This window comes from Vombatus ursinus, unplaced genomic scaffold (genome assembly GCF_900497805.2).
Source record: "Vombatus ursinus unplaced genomic scaffold, bare-nosed wombat genome assembly UNPS02014775.1, whole genome shotgun sequence".
NCBI lineage: Eukaryota > Metazoa > Chordata > Mammalia > Diprotodontia > Vombatidae > Vombatus > Vombatus ursinus.
This window is the reverse complement of record NW_020954553.1, coordinates 10,491,574-10,508,396: the sequence shown is the minus strand read 5'-3', so window position 1 is coordinate 10,508,396 and position 16,823 is coordinate 10,491,574. Positions and strand designations below refer to the sequence as shown.

Genomic DNA, 16,823 nt, shown 5'->3' with positions numbered 1-16,823 from the left:
TGTAAAACATGGACTCAGTCAAAAGGCTGTACTCGAGGACCTAGAAGGCCACATGTGGCCTCAAGGCCACAAGTTCCCCACCCCTGACTCTAGCACAATTCCTGGTACACAGTATGTGTTTAATAAATAGTTGTTGAATGAATGAATGAAAAAGATATTAAAGTTGCTGGCTAGAGACATGGAAAGGGCAATAGTGAGAAGGAATGGTGGGAATGGGATCTAGTAAATTCCTGCCTTATCCTCTATATTTACATCTCCCTTCCCTCTCTTTTTGCCACATTAGTCAGATATGCAACATGGAAATGAGGAAAATATCAAGACATAGTCCCAATAGGGAAAGGAAAGGTGAACAATTTTTTAATTAAACTTTTTTCAACTAATTAATCAAGTGTCTCTTTCCAACTTTGGGAAGGGAAAGGAAGGGAAAAAGGAAGGGGAAGGGGAAGGTGAAAGAGAAAGGGAAGGGAAAGAGAAGGAAAACCCTTGTAACAAATATGTGTAGTCAAACGAAACAAATTCTCACATTGGCCATATGTCTTATTCTGTTCCATGAGTCCATCAGGTCTCTGTCAGGAGGTGGGTAGCATGCCAAGGAGGTGAAATTAAGAAATTGGAAATTACAACAACAACAACAACAATGGCTACCATTTATATAGTGTTTTAAGGTTTGCAAAGCACTTTACAAATATTATGTGATCCTTACAACCTTGGGAGGCAGGTACTGTTATTATCTCCATGTTACAGATGAGGAAGCTGAGGCATATAGACATTAAGTGACTTGCCCAGTCAGAATCTGAGGTGGGATTTGGACACAGGTCTTCCATCTCCAAGTCTAGCTCTCTATCCCTACAGCTACCACCTCCTTTCTTTGCCCCTTGCCAGAGTCACAAAACTGGAGGTTTTGACGTTTGCTCTGAAGGTACCACAGACCTGACAATGGAAGAAAGAGTATGGCCCTTAAACCCGAAGGTCCGGTGGGGAACCTGCATCCTTAAAGCCACATGTGGCCCTCTAGATCCTCAAGTGCAGCCCTTTGACTGAATCCAAACTTCACAGACCAAATCCCCTTAATAAAAGGATCTGTTCTGTAAAACTTGGACTCAGTCAAAAGGCCGTACCCAAGGACCTAGAAGGCCACATATGGCCTTAAGGCCATAGGTTTCCCACCCCTGTCCTAGATCTCTGGTGCAAGGAGGGAATGGATTATAAAGCTTGGATTATAAAGGTCTTCTTTTCTGGGATGTGATGCCATTCTCCATCCTGGAGATGCCGTCATGTCCCTGGCTACTTTGCTTAGTGGTTCTTTTTCCATGGTCACTTGAAAGATTGCCATGGCCTTGGACTGATGGTCCCCAGGCCATATAACCAAAGCTTCAGAAATAGTTCTGTAGAACTTTGGGGGCCTATGAGTGTAGTGAAAAAATACACTGGCCTGGAAGTCAGAAGACCTGGGATTGAGTCATAACTCCTGCTATTTGGTTACTCTACAACTGCTACAAACTTGAGCAAGTCATTACAAGAGATCTAAGATCTCTTCTAGATCTCTGACTGGAAAGGTGTAATTCCCCCCTTGGGGCATGCAAGTTTCGTGTGTGTATATACTTGTTTTTTACATTAGAGCCAAATTCCCTTTGCCAAAAAGTTGTGTGGTAGGTGGTAATTTGGTTTAAGGCAAAACTTCATCTCAAATAGGAGTTCTTAACTCAAGTTTCCATGAATAGATTTCCGTCGGTGTATAAACTGGGGTGGGGGAAAAATGACGCTATTATTTCCACTAACCTCTATTTGAAATTTAGCATTTTCTTCAATTATTTAAAAATATGATACTGAGGGGCAGCTAGTTGGTGCAGTGGAGAGAGCACTGGCCCTGAAGTCAGGAGGACCTGAGTTCAAATCCGGCCTCAGACCAAACACTTGACACTAGCTGTGTGACCCTGGGCAAGTCACTATATATGATACTGAGAAAGGGTCTTTAGGTTTCACTAGCCTGCCAAAGGGGTCAATAACTCACACAAAAAAGTTAAGAGCTCCTGCTTTTAAGGTAATACTGGTATATTTTTACCCATGTTCCATAAATGTTCACTCTTGTTTTTAAAGAGAATAGAGGTGTGTGTGATTTCTTGGACCCAATCTGTCAATAGGTGCAAATGCCAAGGTCAGAAGATTCCTGGGTTACAAGACTCTCTCTGAGGAAGCACTCTGGAATTCATCTTCAGAACAGCTTCAAGGGCCATTTGTAATAACGATGTGAAACATTTAACAAGAAATTCAAGTAGCAAATTTGTAATGATTGTCTCAAGTATACTATACTTTGAATATGCTAAGCATAATCATTTTGTGAGTGTAGAAGAGAAGTTGACTGGGGGACCCTTTCTCAATTGAGTCCCCCTCAAATAACGTGTTGAAATTATAGGGGGTCAAAGGTACATACCTACATACAGTTATCCCTTCAACATGGGGGAGATAGAGGCATTCACAGTGTCCCCCCAATCCCTGCCTCTGCAAGCTGGAAAATCCAAGTAAAATTTTTTGGCCCTCCCTTTGTACCAGAGAAGAAGTCTAAATTGTTTCTTTTTTCTTTTATAGGGTGTTTACAGTACCTTATTGTAAAATTTGGGTTAAGTATTTGGTCATAGGCTCTATTTCATCTGCTGGCCTTCACATGTCATCTGTGGCTTTCGCAAAACTCCCCAAAAACTCCCATTTAACTTTGTATGCTGACCTGTGATATATCAAAATCTCAGTGGGGAAAATTGAGATGTGGAAGGAATAACTGTTTGTCATTGGTTACCTACTGTTTACATTCTATAACTTCTTCAAGCAGATAGTATACACTTGAATATCTCAGATTTGCAAAATGACTTTAGATCTAAAAGGGGTACTTAAAAAAAATGTCTTACATATGTTACCATTTCCCAAAATGTCTGTAATTTTTTTCAAGGGTTCAATTATTTCCAAATGTTTTAACATCTTTGAAGCCAGTGCCTTCTTGGAGCAATTTTTATGTGACAGATATGATAGAATTTGGACTATTCTTTGTCACTTAGAGTAAAAAATGGACATAGTCTGTGTTTCAGCCTAATTTGGGCTTTTTGTAGGGAAAAAAATTTGTAGGGATTTTGTAGGGAAAAGAATGCTGGATTAGGAATCAGAAATCCGGGTTCAGAGCTTGTGACCTTAGCCAAGTCATTTCCCCACCCTAGGCCTTAGTCTACCATTCTGTATAAAAGACTAGTTTGGAGGAGATGATTTCTAATGTCCCTTCTACAAGGCCGCTCACATCTCTCCCCCATTCTGTTCACTCACACATCTGCCATCCTAGCAAAGCCCTCATTGTCTCTCACTTGGACATAGCCTCCTAATCAGTCTCCCTGCTTGAAGTCTCTCACCCATTCCAATCTTTCATACAGCTTCCGAAGCGACATTTCTAAAGCAGAGGTCTGACCACATCCCTGCCCTGCTCAAGAAACTCCAGTGGTTCCCTCTTGCCTCCAGGATCAGATGCAAACTCCTTTGGAAAACACCATTTCCAAGCCGTCTTTCCCAACTAAATTTGTATTACTCCCCTCTAATACATTCTACATTCCAGGCAAATTGGCATGCTTTCTATTCCATACATACCATGAATCTCTTCATTGCCTCAGCCTCTTTAGATAGATACTGTCTTATCTGTGCACATTTCTCTCCTTCTCCCTCACTCTGCCATAGTAGCTAGATTTATATACCACATTAAGGCTTGCAAAAGACTACAAATCTGTTATCTCAATTGAACCTTTACCTGGGGAGTTAGATGCTATTATTATCCCCATTTTACAGATGAAGAAACCGAGGCTCAGAGAAGGGAGGAAGTGAGTTGCCCAGGGTCACTCAACTGATAAGTGTCTGAGGCAAGATCTGAACTCAGGTCCTCCTGAATTCAGTATAACATATTCCAGTAGAATGGATTCTCCTTGTGAGCCCCAACTATTTCTTTTTTCTTTGTATCCCCAACGCCTATCAGAGTATCCTGCAATCAGCAGGCATTTAATACATGCTTATTGAATGTCTCACCTATGACCTTCCTGCCAAACTTCATTCTTTCTTACTCTGTCCTTAGTGGCAGGAGTCAGGAGACTTGTCTCCAAAATCTACTTCTACCATTGGCCAAGCCTGTAGGATTTGGAGCTGGAAAGAACTCTAAAGTCCAGTATCTCCCTTTTACAGAGGAGGGAACTGAGGTGTAAGCAGGTTAAGTGAGCTGCCCATTGTAATATAGATAAGATCATAAAGGTAAGTCGCAGATCTGGAATTTTAATCCAGGCTCGCTCAGTCCAAATTCTGTTTTTTCCTCACTTCACAATGCTGTGTGACCTTGGGCAGTCCTCAGACCTTCAGTTTCTGCATCTGTAAAGTTGGTGGATTGGAGGGGAGTAATAACACTGGTTCTACTGATGCTGAGTGAAGTGAACAGGACCAGGAGAACATGGTACACAGTAACAGCAACACTGTGCGATGATCAACTATGATAGACTTAGCTCTTCTCTGCAATATAACGATCCAAGACAATTCCAAGACTCGTGATGGAAAATGCTGTCCACCTCCAGAGGAAAAACTGTGGAGTCTGAATGCAGATCGAAGCATACTATTTGCTATTTTTTTCCTTCTGTTTTGTTTTGTTTTCTCTTTCTTGTGGTTCCTCCTATTGGTTCTAATTCTTCCTTACAACATCACTAATGTGAAAATGTTTAATAGGGATGTATGTGTATAGCCTGTATCAGATTGTGCACCGTCTTGGGGAGGGAGGTGGGAAAGGAGGGGGAGAAAAATTTAAAACTCAAAAGCTTATGGAAGTGATTGTTGATAAATTAAAGTAAATTAATTTAAAAAAAAACACACTTGTTCTACTCACTTTCCAGCATTGTCAGGAAATGACTTTGTAAACTTTAAAGTCCTAGTTAAGTGCTACTAATTTTACATATGTTGTCTCTCCACCCCACGCCACCCCCAACACCTTCTGTTAGCCTGTGAACCCCTTGAGGGAAAGAACTGTCTTTTGCCTTTTCTTTTTATCCCCAGCACTTAGCACAGTGCCCGGCACATAGCTGACTGATGGACTACCCACTGCAAAGTAACTGTTCATGTTATCAGGTAGTCCTTCCTTCTGCCCCCTTTACCTGTGCCCTGAACCATACCCCACTTTGTCACATTTCATTCATTGAGGGGACATGGAGAGATTGGATCTGGCTGAAAAAAAGACCTTGGATTCCTAGCTTCAAAGAGAATGTCACCTTGGGTCTAGCAGCATGAATATAAATCAACAGTCTGTTTGCCAGGCAGAGATCATCCTGTCCCTTCCCCCACCTCTTCTTTTCCCCTGACCACATGACAGTCCCCTGAAGGTCATAAAAAGCTGAAGGTGCCTAGGTGAGCTTTGGTCACTGGGAAATTATGAATATTCTCCAAAGCAATGACAAAAGAAGACCAAATCATGAGACTGCCACAGTGGGCTGGGGACAGGAGTCCCTCTGGAGCATCTGAAGCTCAGCTTGGCTTCTTCACTGGTGGCCTCCGAGGAGTGCCAGGATGAGGAGAATGATCTGGGGAGAGGACTGTACCTGCAGCGTGCCCTGGGGCCCTTCTGACAATTGAATCCCTCTGGTTTTTCCTACCTTACCTTGCCCAGGACAGCTGATATTGGCACCTCCCCTTGGCACAATCATTCCACACTTAATGGACTCATCGACCTTGAGTCTCACACTTATTCTGTCTCCCTTGATGTGCACAAACAAGACCTTTCAGTCTAAAATGACAGGAAAGATCCATTTTTAAAAAACAAACCCAGCAATTCCCTCAGAGCCCCACCCTGCTGCCTCAACCAATGGAACTGTGTCCAGACTGAATTTTCACTTGATGTGGGTTTCTGGTCCAAGCAGCTGGGTGGCAGGCACTGCTTGGTCTGCTACCATGGCTGCCCAGATCAGCTTGGCCCTGGGGCTTGTGGTAGTGTTGCTAAGCAGCCGGCCTAATTGTACAGACTACAAATTGGGCTTAGGGGCCAAAGAGATTAACACAGTTATTTGCCATCCTAGAAACTGTTATTATATCCCAGTTGCAGGGTCTTGCAGCAATCACTCTGTGGTTGTGGGCTGGAAGGATGCTTTTTTAGCTAGGGAAATGAAGAACTGGCCTTTTCAATGTGATGTTTTCTCCCAACATAATCTGCCTCCCTGAGAATAAATTTTGGCCTTTTGAATACATGTGCAAAAGATTTTAAAACCATAGATGCTTTCACAAACCTCAATTGGCACAATTTCTTGGATCTTCTCAAAGCAAAATAAAACCTCAGTCCTCTATAAGTACAGCAGAGGTGGAGGGAACTTCTGGATGAAGTCCCTGGGTGGGCCAATAAGAGTTTAAAAAAGAAAACCCACCTCTTTCCTCCTTACAGAGCCAAGCAATTTTAGCTTTCTCTGCTTCCAGGCTGTCCTCTCTTCCAAACTGTCCTCTTCACCAATGGCCATTTGATAAGCCTGAAGCATAGAACTTGACTTTCATTTGACACTATCGTGATCAACAACAGTTAAGCACCTACTATGTACCAGGCACTGTGCTAGGCACTGAGGATACCAATAAAGGCAAAAACATAGTCCCTGCCCTCAAGGAGCTCATATTCTAATGGGGACAACAACGTGTGAGCAACTCTGTACATACAAGACATCTCTAGGGGAAATGGGAGGTAATTTTCAAGCTGTTGAAGTTTATGGCCTCCACTTTTTCCACCTCCCAAGGACTTCTGGATCCCTTGCCGCCTGGCTTCTGACCTCATCACTCAAATGTAATCGCTCTCTCCATGGTTACTAACGATCTCTTCATTGCCAAATCTGACCACCTTTTCTCAGCCCTCATTCTTCTTGACCTCTCTGCTACATTTGAAACCACCCTGTCCTCCTGAATATTTTCTCTTACCTGGGTTTTCCTGACACTGTTCTCCCTTATATCTCCTACCTATGGGAGAAATGGCCACTCCTCATTTACCTTTGCGGTACTATCACAAATGTCTCACCCCCACCCCCAGCTATGAATGTACCCTAGGGAATCTGTCCTCAACTGCCTTCTCTTCACTGTCTCAATGATCTTATTAGTCCTCATGAGTTCAACTATCATCTCTCTAATATGACTCCCAGATCTACATATCCAGCTCTATCCTGAACCTCAGTCTTACATCACCAACTGTCTACTGTACATTTCCAACTGGACGCCCTATAGGCATCTCAAATTCAATATGGAGTCAAGGTACTATATTCTAATCATAACCCCTAACACTAATTGCATTTGTGATGTTGAGCAAATCACTTACCCTCTCTGGGCCTCAGTTTCCTCATCAATAAAATGAAGGGATTGTCATTGTCTTCCCCCTCAAACCCATCCCTCTTCCTAATTTCCCTATGTATGCTGAAGACAGCATCGTCTTTGCAGTCATCCGCATCCACAGTCCTCCTCAAGTCTTCCTTTCCCTTCATCTCCCATAGCCAGTAAACCACCATGTCTTGACATCTCTACCTCCATTCAATTTTTCTTATCTGTTGCCTTCATGCAGCTTACATCCCAGCCACCACACTAGTTCAGGCCCTCATCACCTCTCATCTAGACTGTTGTGATGGCTTCCTAAGTGATCTCCAGTCTCACCCCTCTCTAGTCCACCCTCCACACAGCTACCAAAATGATACTTCCAAAGCACTGGGCTGACCAGGTCACTTCCCTCCTCAAGTAACTCCAGGGACTCAATCAGTCAACAAATATTTGTTAAGAGCCTTTTGTGTGCCAGGCTGTGCTAGGCACTAGGAATACAAATACAATACATGGAACAACCACTACTCACAAGGAGCTTGCCAGCCAATGGCATATTCCTGCCCTGGACCCCAGCTTCCCTATCTGTCAAATTGAGGGGATCAACAAGGACCCCTTTGGCAAATGGGTAGCAACAGGTACAGAACTGGATGTGAATTTTCAGTGGACAGTAAGTACAGACCTATCACCTAATGGGTGATAGGTACAGAACCAGTATGCATCTTCAGGCATGGCTCATTTTTAAAAGGTATCAAATAAAATATTTATTATTTTTTTAATTTAAATGAGAGAGTTGGCACCTCAAAGGTCCCTCCTAGCTTTAACCTTTTTGGAATCAAGAAGACCTGGGTTCAGGGGGCAGCTAGGTGGTGCAATAGATAGAGCTCTGGCCTTGGAGTCAGGAGGACCAGTTCAAATGTGGCCTCAGACACATAACACTCACTAGCTGTGTGACCCTGGGCAGGTAACTTAACCCCATTGCCTCAAAAAAAAAAAAAAAAAAAAAAAGATCTGGGTTCAAATTTGGCTCCTGACTGGAAGGAAAGGATTTGCCTAAATTGCATAGGGGCAGATATCAGAGGAATGAAAGCTATTCCAATCTAGTTTTGTTTCCCCTATAGCATCCCCACATACAGAAGAAAGGCCTAGATTTTGGGCTCTCTGAGGACAGGGACCCAGGCATCTTCATCTTTGCATTCCTTAAAGTATCAGGCTCAGGACTTTACCCACAGCAGACACATCCTAAATGTTTATTGAATGAAGAATGACAAAATCTTCTCTTCCATGCTCTCCTCTAACAAAAGGGGGCTGGAAAGAATTTGCCCAGCACTTTCTCCTCAAGTTTCAGGTCAGATGACACCTCTAAGAAGCCTTCTCTGAACTTCCCACAGTTACTACTTCTCTCTGCCTCCTCCAATTGCCTTCTAATATACTTATTGTACACATTAAATTCAATTCAATATTATTAAATGACTACTTACAGGAGATATAGCACCACTGACTAGCAGCAATGAAGGCCCAGTTGAGATTGTGTAACATAAATTTGTAGTAGATGCAGTCGGAATGATTTCATGATTATCTTTATTATTATTATTATTATTATTATTGATTTTTATTAATTTATTTTTAGTTTTCAACATTCATTTCCATAAGCTTGAGTTTTAAATTTTCTCCCCCTCCCTCCCTGTCTCCTTCCCCAAGAAGGCATGCAATTGATACAGACTCTACATAAACATTCCTATTAAACATATTTTCACATTAGTCATGTTATAAAGAAGAATTAGAACTAATAGGAGGAATCACAAGAATGAAGAAACAAACAGAAGAAAAAAAAGCAAACAGTATGCTTTGATCTTCATTCAAACTCTATAGTTCTTTCTTTGGATGTGGATAGCATTTTCCATAAGATTTCATGATTAACCTCACCTTCATTTAGCAGCATGTGTGTAGGCATGAAGGTGACAAAGAGTGGGAGGGATCCAAGATTGAGGCTTACCTGGGCATCGTCAGCAATATAATAAGGGAACCAGGAATTCAAGAGAGGAGGACATTGTAGAGTTCAATTGGTTCACCAAGGGGTCAAGATAGGAAGAAGAAGAGAGTGGTTAGTGTGGGGAGTGAATTGAGGGGTTAAGGAAATGGAGGTCGTGGTGAGGATGAAGAGTAGGGTTACATAAAGGAAGGCAGAGGGAAAGGGGTAAAGCCAATAGTTTATGGTTGGATAAAGGGATTTCAGAATTCTTGAACATGGAGGTGGTGCATTTGTGGGTAATGGCAAGACTGAGGGTATGACCATCTTTGTGTGTGGCTGAGATGGGGTGGAGTGGCTCCTGAAAGGAGAGCAGGTTGAGGAAATAAGTGGTTCAAGTATTTGAGGGAGAATCAATATATATGCTGATGTCCCCTAGTATGAAGGTAGCAGTTGTGGAGGAGAGAAAAATTGTAAGCCAGGTATCAAACTCATTGAGGAGTACATGTATCTTCCTGACTAGAATAGGAGCTTCCTGAGGACAAGGAGGCTCCTTTTTTGTCTTTCTAACCCTAGTACCTAGCACAGGACTGTGCTATTTACTTAATAAATGTTAGCTGAATTGAATTGGCTGAATTTCCCCAACAGCTCCAATGGGATTACCAACCACCACAGTGCAAACACCGGCAGCAATCACAGAACCTTTGGTAAGGCTATATGGCAGACTATATTCCAGCATTGTGCCTGCCTAGCTTCAGGACCCCAAAATCATTCATCAAGCTTAGAAGCAGTAACCTGAGCAGCCATTTTTTCAGAGGCTGAAAAACACAAAAGCTAAGTGTCAAGGGATGAATGATCCCTTTCTTAGGGCATGGTGATAGAAAGGTAAAGGGTTACTTTGAGTTATTGCTTCCCACAGCAGTTTCCTCTCTAGGGTACAAGGATTTCATAGGTAGAGTTGAGGTCTGTTGGTCAACTTGTCCCTCTTTCCCTCACCAAAAGTGCTCAAATCTAAAACTTGATTATAAATTATATTATTATAATTATAAATATTACCTTTCAGTCACTTCCAAATTATTTCTGCTCTGTTTCTACAAAGCATAGCCTAGCTTAGGTGGGTAGAATGAAATAAGGAAATAAAGTCAGAAAGACCAAGTCTCAGTACCGGCTGTACCCAGTGTGTGATCCCTTGGATAGCTGGCTTGAGTTTCACCATCTTTAAAATGAGGGAATTAGTGATCGGTTCAAATGATCAAGAAGCTTCCTTACAGCTCTGACCTTCTGAGTTCTATGTTCTAAGGCCTATTTAAACTCTGGCAATATGTTCCAGGGTTCCTTCCTTGGAGAACTATGTGGGTTCTCACATTGTATGTTCCGAGGTCTCTTCTTGCTCCGACATTTTATGTTCTAAGAGTGTTTCTTCCTATTCCCCTTCAAGCTCTAACAGTTCTGTGATTGAACTCTGCAACCCATTAAAACATAATTGGCTTCAAACAAAGAACAATTCTTGTCATGGGGGAAAGAGGAGGTCATTTCAAGCCCCTCGTTGCCGAACTTCCAGCCAATCCTACCGTTCCCCGTGTGTCAGTTATGGAGCCGATCACATTGTCCTCAACCCCCAGATGCCACCTACTCCATCCTGTTCTTTGTTCTGTCCTCCCCAAAATCTATAAAAGAAAAGCTCTCCTGTTGCTTGGGGTCTTTGGCTACAAACTGAGGTAGCCATTGACTCATTCTACTCTCAGATTCATGCCTGATAATAAATTATCTTGCTCAGAGAAATGTGCTCAGTTTGTCCTTTTGTTAAATTTCACTTGCTAGGCTGATCCCATTTGTGGTTTTCTTAGCAAAGATACTGGAGTGGTTTGCCATTTCCTTCTCCAGTTCATTTTATAGATGAGGAACTGAGGCAGGGTTAAGTGACTTGCCCAGGGTCACACAGCTAGTAAGTACCTGAGGCTGGATTTGAACTTAGGAAGATCTGAACTCAGGAAGATGAGTATTTCTGACTCCAGGGCCCGTGCTGTATCCATTGAGCCACCTAGTTCCCTCATTACCTGTATGGCCTTGGCCAAGTTCCTTTCCCTCAGCAAGGTAGACAAGTGTATATAGGGCTAGGCCTGGAGTCACAAAGACCTCAGTTCAAATTTGGCCTCAAACACCAACTAGTTTAGTAATCTTGGACAAGACATAACCTTGGCCTCAATTTCTTCATCTGTAAAGTAGGGATAATAATAAGCACCTACCCCACAGGGTTGCTGTGAAGACCAAATTTGTAAAGCACTTAGCACAGTGCCTAGCACATAGCAGGTGCTTAATAAATGCTTATTTCTTTCCTTCCTTCCTTACTTCTCTAGGCCCCCTTCTGTAAAGTGAGGAGATTGCAGTAAGCTTTCAGGTCCTCCTAGTTCTAAGTCCTACCATCCTGAGTTGGAGACAGTGGCTACAATAAATACTATGCCAGAAACTGTTCTCCCTTTGCTTACTTTTCCCCCTTCCCATTGCCAATAATCTTCATAATCATTCATTCAACAAACATTCCCAACTAATATCTATCTTGTCCAAAGAACTGAACTAGAGGTATGATAAGGTGAAAAAAAATATCTAAAATGGGTTTTTGCTCCCAAGGAGTTTATGATAAACATGTGTACAGATAACCATAATACAAGTCAGTGTTCACTAAGTGTTATTTGAGTAGTATTCCCAGATACGAGGCATCAAAGTTGGGAAAAATCGAAGTAATATAAAGTCATGGGGATAAAAGGTACTTAGGCTTGTCCTGTCAGGTATGGATCTGTTTCTTCCCCCTTCCTCAAGAGATACAAAGAGTTCAGAGGAAGAGGGCACTTTGAAGCAGAAGAATCCAGGAATTCGGGGCAGGTAGGTGGTGCAGTGGATACAGCACCGGCCCTTAAGTCAGGAGGACCTGAGTTCAAATCTGGCCTCATACCAAACACTTGACACGTACTAGCGCTGTGACCTTGGGCAAGTCACTTAACCCCAATTACCTCACAAAAAAAAAAAAATCCTGGAATGCTATGGGGAAGAAGGATCAATTGGCCCTGACCCTTGGGTAGAACTGTTATAAAATTTAGAGCTAGAAGGTACCCTAAAGACCCTCTAATCCAACACCTTCCTTTTACAGATGAGCAAACTGAGGTCTGGAAAGATGACAGGACTTGACCAAGGTCACACAAGTAGTAAGCATTGAGATTCTAACCTAGGTCCACTTGTCTCCATATCCAGTGCTTCCTCTGTGATACCATGTCAACAGAAAGATGGAATAACAGAAGCAAAAGCATAGAGGTGAAGACTGAGGAGCATTTTTACAGAAAAGTGAGTAGGGAAGTTTGGTCAGAGCACAGGGTGGTTTAGAAAAGTAGTAGGAGAAAAGACTAGAATGTTTGGACCAGATCAAGTAGGCCCTTGAATGCCAGGCTAAAGATCTTGGACTTTACATTCCCCAGTTGATAAATGGTCAAAGGATATGAACAGGCAGTTCTCAGATGAAGAAATTAAAGCCATCTATAGTTATATGAAAAAAATGCTCTAAATCACTATTGATTAGGGAAATGCGAATCAAAACAACTCTGAGGTACCACATCACACCTGTCAGATTGGCCAACATGACAAAACAGGAAAATGATAAATGTTGGAGAAGATGTGGGAAAATTGGAACACTAATGCATTGTTGGTAGAATTGTGAAATGATCCAACCATTTTGGAGAGCAATTTAGAACTATGCCCAAAGGGCTATAAAAATGTGCATATCCTTTGACCCAGCAATGGCACTTCTAGAGCTGTATCCCAAAGAGATCATACAAATGGGAAAAGGACCCACATGTACAAAAATATAGCAGCTCTTTTTGTGGTGGCAAAGAATTGGAAATTGAGGGAATGCCCATCAATTGGGGAATGGCTGAACAAGTTGTGGTATATGAATGTAATGGAATACTATTGTGCTATAAGAAGTGATGAGCAGGCAGACTTCAGGAAAACCTGGAAAGACTTCTATGGTTTGATGCTGCGTGAAACGAGCAGACCCAGGAGAATGTTGTACACAGTAATAGCCATGTTGTACAATGTCTAACGTTGATAGACTTTAGACCTTCTCAGCAATGCAAGGATCTAAGACATCTCCAAAGGTCTCATGATGGAAAATACTATCCACATCCAAAGAAAGAACTATGGAGTTTAAATGCAGATCGAAGCATACTATTTGCTATTTTTTTTCTTCTGTTTTTTTTGTTTTGTTTCCTCTTTCTTGTGGTTCTTTCTATAGGTTCTAATTCTTCCTTACAACATCACTAATGTAAAAATGTTTAATAGGAATGTATATGTATAGCCTATATCACATTGTGTGCCATCTTGGGGAAGGAGGGAGGGAGGTAGGGAGGGAAGGAGAGAAAAATTTTAAACTCAAAAGCTTATGGAAGTGATTGTTGATAAATAAAAATAAACTAAGAAAAGAAAAAAAAAGATTTTGGATTTTAGACAAGAGGAAGCCATTGGAGGTCTTTGAATAGCAAAATGACATGATGGGAGTTATTTTTGTTAAGACTGATCTGAAAATGTATGCAGAATAGATTACAGGGAAAGAAATTGGAGGCAGTACCTTAGGCAAGAAGTAGGAAGGCCTGGACTGGGTTGGTTTCAGTAGACCAGAAAAGAGAGATCTAGATGCAAGAAACATTATGATTTGGTGATTTACATGAGGATAAGAAAAAAGGAGTCAAAAATGCCCAAAAGATTTCTTTGAGGGCAGGTTTTAGAGAATTTTGGTAGTATGTATACAGTTATTGGCTGAGATGACTCCTCTATCTTTGAAATTCTAAGTTGCTGTAATTAAAAGGGGAAAAAAAGAGAGATTATAGTACAGTGGCTAAAGAACCAGTCCTGAAATCAGGAAGATCTAGGTTCAAGTCCTGCCCTGGTTGACCCCTACATACTGGTTGGCAGGTCACTTAACATTTTTCTTTAAAAAAAAATTATTGTTGTCCTTAGTGCCATCTTGTTGACTTCCATTGCGCCATGAGAGCCAAGTGGAAGAAGAAGCCAATGCATAGGCTGAAATGCAAGAGGAGAAAGATGAGGCAGAGGTCCAAGTAACTAGATTGTGCTGACCATGGAGGTCACAGGCACAGAGATGGAATGACCTTGGTGACATTCTCAGGAAGGCAGAAACCTTTGGGAGACATCACCCCACCCTATGAAGGACTCTACTAGCTCTACCATCTGATAAGAACCCTTACCACCATCTGACTACCTCCCTGACAAAAAGACATGCCATTATTTAATGCAAATTCCACCTACCTGCCTCTTGACTTTGTGCCATGGGACTTTTGTCATTCCGGACTGATTGTTTTCTTTGTGGCTTACACAGGCGATAACACACCTATATAATAAATAATATATATATATATAATAAATCCTCACTACTTTCTTGTTTGAAAAAAAATTATTGATTTTGTTAAATATTTCCCGATTACATGTAAACAAACTTTAACATTCATTCTTTAAAATTTTGAATTCCAAATTCTTTCTCTCCCTCCCCTCCCTTTGCCCATTGAGAAGGCAAGCAATATGATATGGATTATGCATGTGAAGTCATGCAAAATGTTTCCATATTAGCCATGTTGCAAAAGAAAATATACCAAAAATCAAGAAAAATAAAGAAAGTTTTAAAAGTAGGCTTTAATCTGCACTTAGAGTTCATCAGCTCTCTCTCTGGAAGGGGATAGCATTTTTCATCATTGCTCCCTTGGAATTGCCTTGAATCATTGTCTTGATCAGAGTATCATTTAATCTTTTAGGGTCCTAAGCAACTTTTTAAGATTTTAAATTGCAGAAATGGTTATCTGTGTTGGTAGAAGTTCCTCAGCTCCTATGAGAAAACAAGTCAGAAGTATATGGAGACGGTGAGGTGGAAATGATAGCCCATTTCATTTAACAGAAGCATTGAAGTCTTTACTTTAGTAGAAATGTTGATGGTCTACCATCTTCACAATTAATGTTTTCCTGTAAGATAAAGTTTTTTCCCAAGCAATAAATGAAAAACTTTCTGGCTGCCATTTTTCTAAGATGGCAGTCCAAACAGCATGTGAAAGGGTCAGGAGCAATTCTCATTTCATTAGGCTTCTGCCACAAAACTCCTTAGAAGGCAGGTAGTGAGAATGATATTATGCCCATTTTACAAAAGAGAAAATAATCTCAGAGAGGCTGTGCCCAGATCCACATAGCTGGTAATTACAAGGATCACAAGCCAAACCTCCTCACACATATTCAATGGCACCATGCTACCTTGCCCAGGATATCACACAAACCTAGTAAGTGAAGGAGCTGGGACAGAAACCCATCCATGTCTTCTAATTCCTTATAGGAGCTGAGGAACTTCTTCCCAATACAGACATGTAACATCTTTGCTCTTTCTTCTACCCTATGCTGACTTTTAGTTAACATTGTTCTCAGCATCTGCACCAATTTACAAATCCTTTCAGAATTATCTCCACTATTTACTAAAAATAAACCCTAAATGATAAAGCTGTATTCAGTGTGACTTTCTGGATTTTAGGGCACTTGGAGAAACAGGAAAGTAACCAAAAAAGAGCAAGAGAAAGTAGAAAAGTGATATAACAATGATACTATAAGGAGAGGTCAGCAAAGGGTGCTTAGTGAGAAATGAGAGACTTAGTAACTATTTTCCCATACAAGCATGTTATTGTTGGAACAGTTAGCCATATGAGGACCAGTTAATCTCTATGTCCACATAAGACCGTGGGTTTGTACTGTAACAAGGGTAAACTTGGTTGACTTCCCAAGTCAAAAGTGATGAAATACTACAACAGGTAAGAGAACATGGCACCTAGTTCTTTAGGGTTCTTAAAGAAAGGACAGATATCCATCTATCAGGCCTCTCAGGTGGCAGTAGTGGAAAGAACACTGGATTTAGAGTTTAAAAAAAAAAAACAAACCCAACCTGGCTCTGCTACCTTACAGAATCACAGCAATCACTTAGACTTGAAAAGGGGCCTTGGCCCATCCGGCCTAGGTTTAAAGCCCTCTCTGCAACATCCCCAACCACTGGCCATCCAATCTAATGCAATCCAATCCAATGCAACTTGCATCTGTAAAACTTGTACTAAGTTCACCCTAAGTGTTGGGCCCTGCCCTCGAGGAGCTTACATTCTAGTAAAGGAAGACGCTAAGCAGTCTGCAGGCATGGGGAATTTACTGTCAGGCAAAGCCTCTCCCTTTTGGGTCCCTACTACTTCATAATTTGAGGCAAGTCCTTTCTACTTTCCGACCTCAATTTCCTTTTCTCTAAAATGGGGGAGGGGGTGCTGAGAGGTATCCTTTGGGGGTTAAGTCCCAGCAGCCTTGCTGAACCTGGCATCGCTGCCAAGTAACCCTGGTTGGGGGAGGGGGGGTCTTTGAGGGGAAGGGGAGGTCGGGGTGTGGCGGCTCTCGGATGTGTCAGGGTCACCCATCCCCCGCTCTCCAGGGCGACCAAGCGGCGCCCCCTGCCGGA

General features: G+C 41.8%; 1 protein-coding gene across 2 annotated transcripts in view; it reads right to left on the bottom strand.

The window, feature by feature from the left end:
* The window catches only part of RHBDL2 (rhomboid like 2), a 38,275-nt gene that overhangs the window by 20,381 nt on the left and 1,071 nt on the right, over positions 1 to 16,823 (bottom strand). The window contains exon 2 of one of the 2 annotated variants that reach the window (XM_027864609.1): positions 14,609 to 14,690. In XM_027864609.1, coding sequence (XP_027720410.1) covers positions 14,609 to 14,644 — 36 coding nt within the window. In that variant the 5' untranslated portion in view covers positions 14,645 to 14,690. Of the gene's footprint in view, positions 1 to 5,653; positions 5,746 to 14,608; positions 14,691 to 16,823 lie in introns of those variants that run through there. The other variant, XM_027864610.1, reaches the window with a different exon arrangement.